At 34.9% G+C, this 12,664-nt stretch overlaps 2 protein-coding genes across 2 annotated transcripts; one reads left to right on the top strand and one right to left on the bottom strand.

The window, feature by feature from the left end:
* The first annotated feature begins 4,556 nt into the window (after positions 1-4,556).
* Positions 4,557-9,480, top strand: LOC139857078 (aldehyde dehydrogenase family 3 member H1-like). The gene is made up of 10 exons (XM_071845795.1): positions 4,557-4,972; positions 6,336-6,404; positions 6,486-6,582; positions 6,730-6,936; positions 7,260-7,375; positions 7,757-7,865; positions 7,943-8,111; positions 8,431-8,521; positions 8,594-8,743; positions 9,016-9,480. Exons 1-10 carry the CDS (start codon positions 4,733-4,735, stop codon positions 9,247-9,249), a joined length of 1,482 nt encoding a protein of 493 aa, XP_071701896.1. The 5' UTR covers positions 4,557-4,732; the 3' UTR covers positions 9,250-9,480.
* A 304-nt stretch (positions 9,481-9,784) lies between these two features.
* On the bottom strand, positions 9,785-12,397 carry LOC139858048 (magnesium dechelatase SGRL, chloroplastic-like). The gene is made up of 5 exons (XM_071846900.1): positions 12,052-12,397; positions 10,955-11,131; positions 10,709-10,867; positions 10,317-10,463; positions 9,785-10,081 (listed from the first exon to the last, which is right to left on the bottom strand). The coding sequence occupies exons 1-5, from the start codon at positions 12,211-12,213 to the stop codon at positions 9,962-9,964; spliced, it is 765 nt and encodes a 254-aa protein (XP_071703001.1). The 5' UTR covers positions 12,214-12,397; the 3' UTR covers positions 9,785-9,961.
* Positions 12,398-12,664: the final 267 nt, after the last annotated feature.

Below are 12,664 nucleotides of genomic sequence, written 5' to 3'. Positions count from 1 at the left end.
TATTATATTGAATCATTTGTAAAATTTATAATAGTTATTAATAGAGATCTTATATATATATATATATATATATATATATATATATATATATATATATTTGTAATAATATTATATATCTATTTATATATCTTCATTTTAATAATAACTTACTTATTTGTTTGTTATTTTACATCTTTAATTCTAATTGATTAATTGATTAAAGTATACTTTATTAATTCAAAATATTATATATACATTTATATTTTATTTACATATTTATTTACACACAATTGTTCGTGAATCATCGGGCATGGTCAAAGGTTAACTAAATTCATGTAAACAGTTTCAAAATTTTGTAACTCAATATTACAGACTTTGCTTATCTTGTCGAAATCATATAAGATTAAGTTTAAATTTGGTCGAAAATTTCCGGGTCGTCACAACTTAGTCTTAACATTTTGTGTGTTGATGGTTGAATCTTGGTGAAGGTGATGATAACACATCAATGAGTTGTACACTTGAAGCTACAAGCATCAAGGATGAGAACCGTGATGAGCATCAAGCACCAAGAATCCCACCGGAGCACTTGTTTACTATTTTTCGGGGTCTGATCAGACTGTTGGGGCTTCTGAAAAATTGATTTTCAGATAGTTCGTTTCAAGTAGATGACTTCTCATTTAAGACTCACCTGAATCCGATATACGGTTTAGGATTTATAGCCTTTCAAAAATCACTACGCCTTTGTAACGTTGTACTGAAATTTCTGACCTACTCGCACTTAAACCGTCGCCACGGTCAAACGAAGACGAGTTAGGTTCTGAAAATTGGTCAAACGTTAGAGGACTCACATACAGAGCCTTGGCCACTGACTACACATCTATTTGATTTGTATAGAGGTCGTAACAGCTGTCCAAAGTCAGCCTATTGTTTCGATCTCAATTCTTGTTAAATTTACTTTAGCTTTTATGAATGATGATGATGATAACACTTACGACTTAATTTATACACTTTTAAACTTTTGGGGACAACATACTGACTTAGTGACCTTTGACTTAGGTTGAGAACCTTTTGGATAGACCAACTTACTTGTTTGGACCAACTTACTACTTGCATACTTTTCGTATCGACTTTTACTGCTTATTCATTGTGAGTTATAGCATCCCTTTTTACTTTAACTATTTTTAGGACTGAGAATACATGCGCTTTTTACGTTTTACATACTAGACACGAGTACTTAAACTATATATATGTGTGGGTAACATAACGGCACAAAGATTCCCCTTAGCTCGGTAACGTTTAATCATTGGTTTCCTAACCGTGAACGCGAATCTTAGATATGGATCCATAGAGTTTGACATCCCCACTCGGGCTAGTCGCGCTAGCATTCAACGGGTGTTTAATACTTCGAGGACAAACGCACTCGCCAAGTGCACTTCTAGGGGGTGATATACATACGTTAAGTCTAGTTACCGGGTGCCCACGGTTAAGCATATACTTTCATACTGATTTAAACTGCTGGTTGAAGCACTGAAATCTCGTGGTCTACATTTCTTTACTGATTACAAACTATAGCTCACCAACATTCATGTTGACCTTTTAAGCGTGTATTTCTCAGGTGCTTAGACGTTGTTGCTTCTGCTGTTAGACTTGCTGTCTTGGTGTTATAGACTTGCTGTTACGGACCTGCTGTGTTAGATTTCCACTGCATTACTTAGAGATGTCTCAATCATGGAACTTTTATTTTGCATTCGTAACTTATGTTATTTTCAAACAATGGCTTTGTAACGACCTTTGGGTCACATACTTATGTTTATGCTTCTATTCATAGGAAGCACGTTATCTTTTGTAAAACGCTATCTTTTCATGAATGCAAAACTGGTTTTCAAACAGCATATAGTGTTTGACCTTGTAATGATCTTGTTGTTGATGAACCGTACACGATAGTTTTGTACGGGGCGTCACAAAAGTGTCTTAGTGTTTTAACGTGCATGTACATTAGACTTCTGAGGCATGCGAAGCATGAACTCGTTACCATGGTCGAATGCATGAAAATGGGTCAGGTCGTGCTAAAGGTCGCGGCGCAGAGCAGATGGTCGCGGCGCGACATTTCAAGCAATTCAGGATCAGGAGGCATGTAAACAAGACCACCAGACCACGTTGTAGGTCGCGGCGCGGAGAGAGACGGCCGCGGCGCGGCAATACTGGGTGACTGGTTCCGGATTTCGCAATTTTAAAGGGAAGTGAGGGCATTTTGGTCATTTCGCGTGTGTGCCAGATTTGTGTCCATAAACCTCATCCACTCATCTCATTTTCTTATTTTCTTTTCCTTTTTCTTTCACATTTTCTCTCAAAACATAAATACTTCAAATCATTCAAAAGGGATTTTGGAAAGGAAGAAGCGGGATTCGATCGAGAGTGTAAGAGGCAACCTTGTTCCCCTCGTTCTTAGCTACGATTTGATACTAGTGGTAAGTTTTCTATCCGAATTTCGTTCTTGATATTCATGTTCATATTTTAGGGGTTTTTGATTGTGAGTTCATAATGAAACCCCATTAGTTGTTAATGGAAGGTTAACACCAAGATTCGGGTTTATAAGTGATGAAGGCGGGTTTATGGGTTTAATCACTAGGTTTAATCACTAGGTTAACACCAATTTGGCTATGATTAGGACTTGAAATTGGGTTTAATCACTAGGTTTAGTGATTATGGAAGTGTTGGAACCCATTTTAGTGTATTTGAAAGACTAATTTTGAAATAAGTCAAAATTAGGGTTTATGGGTGATTTTGATAATGATAAGTGTTTAACACTTGTGTTTTGGTTTAATTGGCGTATTTGGACCATTTTCACTTGTGTTAGTGATTATTGGTTAGTTTGAGCGCGGTTTGTGCTTGGAAGTGCATTTGGGTCAAAATTGCACTAAGTGTCAATTGGGTTGGTTTGTAAGTCCACCCTAATTGTGGTTTGTATTGTGATAATGGAATAGGTACGTTCCATTGACGTGTTGTGGATTTGTTCGGTTGCAATCATCAAGACAACAAGGTGAGTATTAATATCCTATGTGCATATGTATGTGTAGGATGGGTGCGGGTCGGGTGAAGTGGTTCTCGGTTATAGAGCTCACTTCACATATAGGTGGATTTGATGGACTTGTGTAATGGGTCTAATTGGCACAGTTGTGCGTTTTGGTTGACCACCTTTGGCGAGGTGCACACTTCGTGTGTACGTTATCACATGGACTTGTGATGTGGTCTAATTGGCACAGTTGTGCGTTTTAGTATTGAGTTGCGGTTGAGTAACCCCGATGATGTGGGTTTTGATTTGGGAAATGGATCACGTGTGGATGCGGATTCACGATGACGCGTGTAATTTCGGCCATCTTATTGAGGTAGTGATCTCGTGTGGATGCGAATTTACTAAGGCTCGTGTAGTTCGGCCAACCTCGGTGTTGTTGTGTTATTGAAGATAGTATTCTCGTGTGGATGCGGATTTACTAAGGCTCGTGTAGTTCGGCCAATCTTCATTTGGTATTGGGTTAAGGGGTTAACCTTACATTATACATATGGATATTGTTGTATTGTTATGTTGTAGCTAACCCTTCGGGTGTAGCTTATCGGCATGTACATATCGTCGTTGGTGTACTTACTTTGTTGATATTTTAGCTTGTTGTATAGCGATCGTACGGTATGCTTAGATTAGCTTGCCTTTATGCATGGACTCTGGTATGTGCTATTTGATTATTATTGTGTGGCGTGTTCATTTTATGCATATATATGTATGTAGTATATTCTCACTCACTAAGCGTTAGCTTACCCTCTTGTTGTTGATATTTTTATAGGTTCGCGTGATGGTGGCTCGGGTAAGCGTGGGGACTAGTGGACTTGCGTAGTTGCTTTAGAAGGCGTGCTTTTGGACTCGATTTAGGATTGGGTAGCGTAGTCCTAATCACCATGCTCGGTTTTGTGTAAAAGTAACTAGTCGGGTCATGAGTAATAACCAGGTTATGATTTAAGTAACGTATTATTGTATTAAGGAGTTTAAATTATTATTGTATGTTTTAAGTTCGTTGAACTTACTTTGATAACAAATACGTTTTGGAAATTGTGTAATGGACCTAAAGTGTTATTTAATGTATATAAAGGGAAAAAAAAATTATGGGTCGGAAATCGACGGGTTGAGTCTTTCGTTGTATTTATATTAGTTAGTGTCGATATGTTGAGAGTCGTTTGGTGTCACTACTAGTTTTTCAAATTTATACACTTCTTACCTAAAAAAAGATATATGTTATTATTATAGTGCATGGAACTAATTCTTCCGTTCACATTTCTACACTTTTTTCTTATCAAACTTTTTTATTCATCTAGAATTAATAAATTATATCAGGTTAGATATATTGTTACAACCACATGTGAGTTTCTACGTTAAAGTCTACACTCCATATAAAACAAAATTGTTATATTATATTTCGTATTAAATTAAATTAAATTAAATTAAATTAAATTAAATTGAAGTTTAAACCCTAAAAATTAGGCATAAAACGTTACAAACTACAAATAGCTGTTACACTCTACGTGTATTAGTACACAATAACCGCCATTGACGTTATCTGTCAACTGTTCATCGTCAACATCCATCATTTTCAGTACACATCGATCAACAATTCTTACACTCTACGTCTGATTCTCTATCCATACATAGAGATATATAACATATATTTCTGTTGCGGTTATATCAAGTTTGAAATTGAATATATCAATGGCGACGGAAGAACAAGTCAAAAAGTCAACGTCTCCGGCGGTGTTTGATACGGAAGCTGCCGTTCGTCTAATGAAGGAATTGAGAGGTACCGTTGCTACCGGAACAACTAAGAGTTACGAATGGAGGTCATCGCAGTTGAAAAACTTGTTGAAAATGGTGGAGAATAGCGAGAAACAAATTTGCGAAGCTTTGTTCTCTGATCTCTCTAAACCTGAGATGGAAGCTTTCATTCATGAGGTCAGCTATTTTCGATTATACATTTATGTACAGTATTTGATTAGATTTCATTTCAGTATAATGATTGAATTTTAGATATGATTATGCTAAAAGTTCGTCATCATATGTGCGTGTGTCCTTACGGCGTACACGAATTCGTGCTGATAAAAAAAATTTGAATCAGAATTGACCTAATTAATTTTAGTGCTATTTTGAGTACTGTGTTATTGGCCGAGTTGAGTTACCGATTAATTTTGCTGTGCCGGTAGGGTTTTAATAAGTAAATATGTGAGTCGAAATTGAACTCTGAGTTTCGTATGTATATGTAATTTGTAATATGTATAGGTATGTATGGTGTGATGTATGTGTTGTACTGACTTACTGATCCTAGGTTTATGCTTTAGGAATTAATTGCTTAATTCTTTGTAGTTGGTGAATGCATTGAATGCTCTGAATTGTGCAAAAAGTTATGAATACAGTTGGGCTTCTATGCGACTATGTGTAGCCGTTTATCGAGACCTTTTTTTTTTCTTTTTTTTTTCTATTTCTTTTAGTAATTGAAAATGAAAATGAAAATTCTGTGCTAAAGTTTGCACAATATAATATCCAAAGCCATGTGATTACTATAGAATATGTTGATTTAGCGACCGAAGAGAATTTTAGAATCAATGCAGGTGGATCAGTACTAAATAGCCAGTTTTAGCAAATTTGATTAGTTTTTCGGAACATTTGTATTCAACAACTTCCAGAAAACGAGCAATTTGTGATTTTTTTGATGCTGTTGAGCATTTGTTGAACATGTAGACAAGATCATATTTATGTGGGATGATACCTAATATAATTGCAACAATCACATTTAGACTTCTACATCCATAGGAATTTTCTTTTAGTGGTAGAAATTAAAATAATAGAGTAATCAAACTCTTGAAGAAACTATTCTCTATTTATAAGGTCAAAAGGACAATGGAGGAAATTACGCAATGTTCACTATTGGAATTTTGTTGGCCGCATAAAATTGTTCCGTCCACATGTCTTCAAATTACCGAAATGCAGGGCATATAGGAGCTCATTCTATATCGAATGAACTCCTCCTCATCCCGTCCTAATATATGTATTGTTCCGGTAAATGTTTCAAATTAGATCGTTTTACTTACTTATGTAGGTTAACAAAAGACTCTCAAGTCATGATATTATTTGTTAATCACAAATTTGTGTCTTGAATTTTCTAAATCATGTTATTTATTCCTCGTATTTACATTGCTTGCCGGTCCTCTTTTTATGCATTTTTTTCTACATTGAATTATGAAATTTGAGCTGCTGATCCTTTGATGGATTCTAAATATTGTTGTATACACTGAATTCGATCCATTATTTGATGCTGCAGATTGCTATGATAAAGAGTTCATGCAAGTCGGCTCTGAAGAAATTAAAAGATTGGATGAAACCAGAAAAAGTAACTCTCTTCACAATTTTAGTGCAACATAAAACTTGCCATGTACTTGTATAACGCATAGTTTTAAATAACCTTTTGCAGGCGAAAACCAGTATAGGCACTTTTCCTTCGTCAGCAGAGGTAGTGTCAGAACCCTTAGGCGTTGTATTAGTCATATCAGCATGGAACTATCCATTATGTAAGTTAATAACCCTTGCCAAATCTATTTCATTTGTTTCTTATCTATTTAATATATGTGTTGAATGAGTTAATGTTTTTATTATTTAAGTGATGGGGATTTTAAAGAACATTTTGTTGGTTTGTTGATCGTTTTATATCGTGCCAGTGGTATCTGTTGACCCGGTCATAGGAGCAATTGCAGCTGGGAATGCTGTTGTTTTGAAGCCCTCAGAAATTTCTCCCGCCACGTCATCTTTGTTGGCAAAACTGTTTGGAGAATATTTGGATAATTCGGCAATTAAAGTTGTTGAAGGTTCTGTCCCTGAAACAACTGCACTACTAGAGCAAAAGTGGGATAAAATATTTTACACAGGTCTTTCTCTATTTCCCAATAAATATAAAATTTTATATAACTATGATATCTTGTCACTGATCAAATTATATTTAAAATTTTGACTATTAATTAACAGTTTTAGTAAAATATGATACTGGTCCAACACTGCAACTTTAACGTGGTGGAGTATGATATGGTTATTCTTCTGCATTTGGTTATTGATTTGGGTACCCTTGAATCAGTGTTTCATACTGATTTCATGTTGAACCCCATTAAAAATATAACTGATCTCAAAGATTTTAATATTGACTTGGCTCATCATAAAATATATCATAATTATTTAATCAAAAATGACATTTCAGGGAATGGGAAAGTGGCGAGAGTTGTAATGGCTGCTGCAGCAAAACATCTGACACCTGTAGTTCTGGAACTTGGAGGCAAATCTCCAGTTTTGGTTGACTCCAACATTGACTTAACTGTATGGAGCTTTCTTCTTTATGTTAAAACTCGTATACAATTTAGTCACACATGGGTGACAATGCGGCCCATAATAAATGGATCAATGCCTACATGTTTCATCTCAGATAGGACAAGTCAGCTAATAGAATTTAAGAAAATAGGTCAAATGGATTGAACGTTTCCCAAAGACTACTTTTAAATGCATAAAAAAGGTCCTAAATCAGTTTATTGAAAAAAATGTTAATATAATACTCATCAACATACTAGATACTAATCGGTTAGAAGAAGTACAAAGTTTTTGGATAAAAACTCTCTTGGGTCAAACCAACCTGCCAGACCCACCCATTTTGCCACCTTTACTGTTCTCTTTGTCATGTGATGAATGTCTTGTGTTGTACAGGTGACAGCAAGGCGAATAGTGTCAGGTAAGTGGGGATGCAACAATGGGCAAGCTTGTGTAGCTCCGGATTATGTAATAACAACGAAAGATTATGCTCCGGTGTTGATACGTTTGTTTTCATTTAAGGAAGCTAAATCTTTTAAAAGTGGATGTTAATCTCTTTGCTGATGTCACTTGTTCAGATAGATGCTTTAAAACATCAACTGGTCAAGTTTTTCGGGGAGGATCCTATGAACTCACCAGATATGTCTCGAATTGTGAATTCCAATCACTTTGATAGGTTGAAAAGGCTGTTGGATGATGATAAGGTTTCTGGAAAAATAATTCATGGAGGTCAAACAGACAAAAGCAACTTGTGAGTTTTGTTTCTTGCTTAACTTGTGTTTCGTAGTTGTGGTTGTATATTGAGATTATTAGGACAGAGGTGGCAAGTTTGACGCATGTGCCGAGAAACAGGTTTTTTTTTTTTTTTGCCCATTTTGACATGCAAAAGTTTAATAGATGGCTAAAATGGAATGGGTCAAAATCACTTAGTAGTGTTTTCAAATGCTTAAAACCTCCTAATTAACTTTCTTTGATATAAGTCATATTATTTTTATTTATTAATCAATTTAATTATTATTATAGTGCTTGTTGTATCATTTACAACTAATGCTGCTTTTTATTTGTTTCAGTAAGATTTCTCCTACCATTTTGCTGGATGTCCCTGAAGACGCCTTAATAATGAGTGAGGAGATATTCGGTCCTTTACTTCCGATAGTAACGGTAAAAAATTGACATTTGAATTGAAATTTTCAAATTTTTGGTTATTAATTTTTGTTTTGATTTATAAAATAGGTTGAAAAAATTGAAGATGGCATTGAGTTCATCGACTCAAGACCAAAGCCACTCGCAGCATACTTATTTACCAACACGAAACAGCTTAAGGAGCAGTTTGTGAACAACGTATCTGCTGGGGGTGTACTTATCAATGATGTCACCTTACACGTACTATCCTCCTCAAACACTCAATATTACATACCTAAAAATACTGTATTTATTTTACAAAAAAAAAAAAAAAAAAAAAAAATACTGTACTTTTTTAGACTCTGACCCAATATAACCTGTTTGGACCTTAATACATTGAGCGGATACATAACAGAAAAATTCAGCCACTTCACACACACACACACACTCTTAAATTGTTTACACATGTCCCCAGACACAAGTTTAGCATGTTAACATTCTCATTACAATATTCTTTAAAAACAATGTTGCAGCTTATGGTTGAAACAATACCATTTGGTGGGGTCGGTGAAAGTGGAATGGGGTCGTACCATGGTAAGTTCTCGTTTGATGCTTTTAGCCACAAGAAAGCAGTCCTTTATAGAGGTTTTTCTGGAGATGCGCCAGCAAGGTACCCACCGTACACACCAGGCAAACTCAGGCTCCTTAAGGCTCTTTTAGATGGCAGTATAGTTGGCATCATTCGTGCTCTTTTAGGCTTCTCGTAAGTGTAAATCTGCACACCTTAAAGACTTTCAATTTCTTTACTTTGTACATCAAGATTACATACAAAAACTATATGAATGCGTGTGATAAACAATCTGATCGTTGTTCAGTCAATTGGTGTGGAAACTGAACAGAAAATTTGATATTCAAGTTTACTCTTCGTAAGACAAACTTTATCTGAATTTGCATTTTGTGGTTTTTTGATCTGTGATTATCTGATCACTTTAAATAGCAATGGTAATGGTAATATGTATTAAACTATCATTGTTTTCTCTGTTGATATTTAAAGTAATGTTTGGTACGTATGTTTAGAAATGAACAAATGGAATGATTCATTATCTAATGTTAGAGAAAAATGATGTCATGTTCCATTCTACTCATGAAAATTATTTGGGCCCATTTTATGCAAGTGACATTTATTTTTTAACTTGATCAGTTGAATTATTCACCAAAACTTGTAATTCAAAGACCTTTGCTAAATCTGAAGTTGATAGAACAAGAAGTAAAAGATAGAATATACTAATAGACAATCTTTTATCAAAAGTTTTGATTCATGGTTTCTGATTTATGAATTGGTGAAGAGTCCAATTGTACATCAAAGAATCAATGACACTAAAAATGAATTCAATCTCAACCCCAAATGCAGCAGCACCTCAGTGGTTGACTTTAAACTCTCCAAATATTGACTTCTTTTTTTACAGTATGTTATAATAATTACAAAAGGAATGTAAAAAGAAGTTGGAAAACAGATTTTGGTATTCCTGAATCCTTTGGGGCTGCAGATTGATCCGTGTTTCCCGCCAATAGACTTTGTATCTGATCCCCTGCTTGTCCCTGAACATTCAAGTTCACAATTATCATAAACTTTTCTGATATTTGAATCGCAAATTACACACCACGCAATTTCTGTTTCATAGCTAACGTACTTTAACTCGATGCCAGCTATAACATCTTGTTAAATAATGATGTATCATGTTATCGTTATGACTGCTAAACAAGTATCACATTCCTTTATTTGATCATAAACTTATAACATATATGCCCTCAAATATTGACTTTGATACCGTACCTTAGCAGCATCTTTAAGAGGGCCCCAACACTCTACTCGGTTGTACTTCTTTGAACTCGAGTGGAAAAAGACTCTAACGAATGCATCCATTAATTCTTTATGTTGAGTAAATAGCAAGCGATCCCCATATAACACCGCTTCAAGCACCTATAGCATCAACCATACTCTTATAAGTTTACTTCTTAGATAACTTATCATTATTTTTCTAACGGCGGTCCTAAGGGCTACCGTTAACGTGCATTAATGTGTTGTACAAAATGGTTGATGTTGACTTTAAATGACGGTTATTAAAAAGTACAGGTCTTTTTGCATCTTAACGACAGCCCTAAAGGTTGTCGTTAGAAAAATCCTTAAAATTATGATTTAAATAATCATTAATCAACTCAAATTACCAATGGTAACTCCTTCGAGAAAATGTAGTATCTAAACTCGGCAAGAAGGTCTAACAATGAATTCGGTCCGCTAACATAGCAATGAACATCAAGACACATGTGACCCTTCACTTCAGCCCACTGAGCTACTACATCGTCCTTATTGTACCATCCCTTTAACTGCGATCAAACATCAAATACGAATATTCAAAGTACGTCCTCAAAGAATACTACCATTAGCCAGAGTGCAACAAATATAATAAGTACCTGGTCTTGATCAATAATGTTTGAAATCGTTAATGTGAGGTCAGCAGTAAAGTCACAATGAGAAAGTTTGTAAGTCCTTGGAACAATTCTTGTGTACTGATCAGTTTCTTCTCCGCTAAAAACAACTTCAAGTTTTGACGCATCAAAGGTTGCTGGGGGCCCTAAAAGTTTTGCTGCCTATTCGTTCGAAATTTTATAACAAGAGTACATTAGCCTTGTGCAAGTAGTAATCAAGAAAGCAACAGTTGGTGCATAAATGTAAATCCCTAATTCTATTCATTAAGTAATGTTTAATTCGGTCATTGGACAATTTATGTGATCGTACTTTGAATATTTGATGTTAATTATATTTCGTTGATAATAAACTGTGACCATCGATTGACTGTACAGTCGATTGAGGGTGTGAGACACTCGACCGAGGGTCTCCGACCATCGATCGAGGGTCACTGCAAATACTATAAATATGGGTTACGGGTTTCATTGACATGTTACACACTCTACACAACCCTAGCCGAGTCTAAGTTGTTTGCTATCGTCCCAAATCGTACCCAACACGAATAACAACTTCAAAGCATCGATCTAATCTATTCCTTAGGTCTAGGTTTGATTCATTCGATCCTGAAAGTCATAGTTTATTCGATTAAAGCTTTATCTAGTGATTTCCGTCTCTAGATCGATTCTACGTTTGTTCTAAGATCCGATTCTTCGTCTACGACAACCATTATGGATCACCAAAAAAATGTGCATATTTACTTGTTATCATGTTACAATAAAAATAAAATGACCTATCTCAAGAAAAGACCCCAATTAACTGCCTTTTGCTAATGCAAGTGATTAAAACCATTCAACTTAACCTAAAATTAAGTATATCAATAATAAACCAAAGTTTACATTATTTTTAACTACATTTTCTATTTGCAGATATATTCTTTTGGGACAAGCACATTAGAAATACATGCTATGATTTTATATACTATTGAAGCTACTAGTAACCAAATTAATCACAAACAAAAGCTACTGGGAACCATTCTATCAAACAATTTAGCACATTATGGAATCAAATATTAAAACATATGAATTTTTAACTGGGAAAAAACCTGGAAGACAAGTGGATTATAAGAAGGACCAGTGTCTGGAAGCAAAACAGAATTAGGTGAGTGTCGTTTTGAAGGATTTAAACTGCAACTGAAACAAGTATAGAGACTTCTTGTATGATAATGAGATGTTAATGAAATATTTCTGATTGCCATAGACAACATTGCATAAACATCTCTTTTTTCTAACCACCCCTTTACTAAAGTTTTGATTATTTTCGTGCCCAATTCATCACCACTCACTTTTTTGATTTTCTTATTCCTAATTCTTGAAGAAAACAAAGAGGTATGTGGTATATGGGGACTATGATATCCAAGTTTTTATTTTTTATTTTTCGAAACTCAAATGTTTTTAGTTTAGTGTTTGTGAAATGGTGGTTTTGTTGTTGTGGGGCTAGTGAAAATCCATGGCATGCAAGTAGTGCCACTCATTTAGGTGGAGCAATTATACTTGATGGATAATGTGATGACGTGGCCACACATTGCTTTAGTGGGCTTTTTTTTTTTTTTTTTTTTTTTTGCTTTTTATTTTTAATACTCCGTAACAAATAACATGTGGCACGCAATGTAATCACCATAACGAAATAACAAAAAAAATTATATTTTAAAAATCGTA

Source organism: Rutidosis leptorrhynchoides, chromosome 7 (assembly GCF_046630445.1).
Source record: "Rutidosis leptorrhynchoides isolate AG116_Rl617_1_P2 chromosome 7, CSIRO_AGI_Rlap_v1, whole genome shotgun sequence".
NCBI lineage: Eukaryota > Viridiplantae > Streptophyta > Magnoliopsida > Asterales > Asteraceae > Rutidosis > Rutidosis leptorrhynchoides.
Note: the sequence above shows the minus strand (reverse complement) of the source record. Positions and strands in the feature narration are given on the sequence as shown.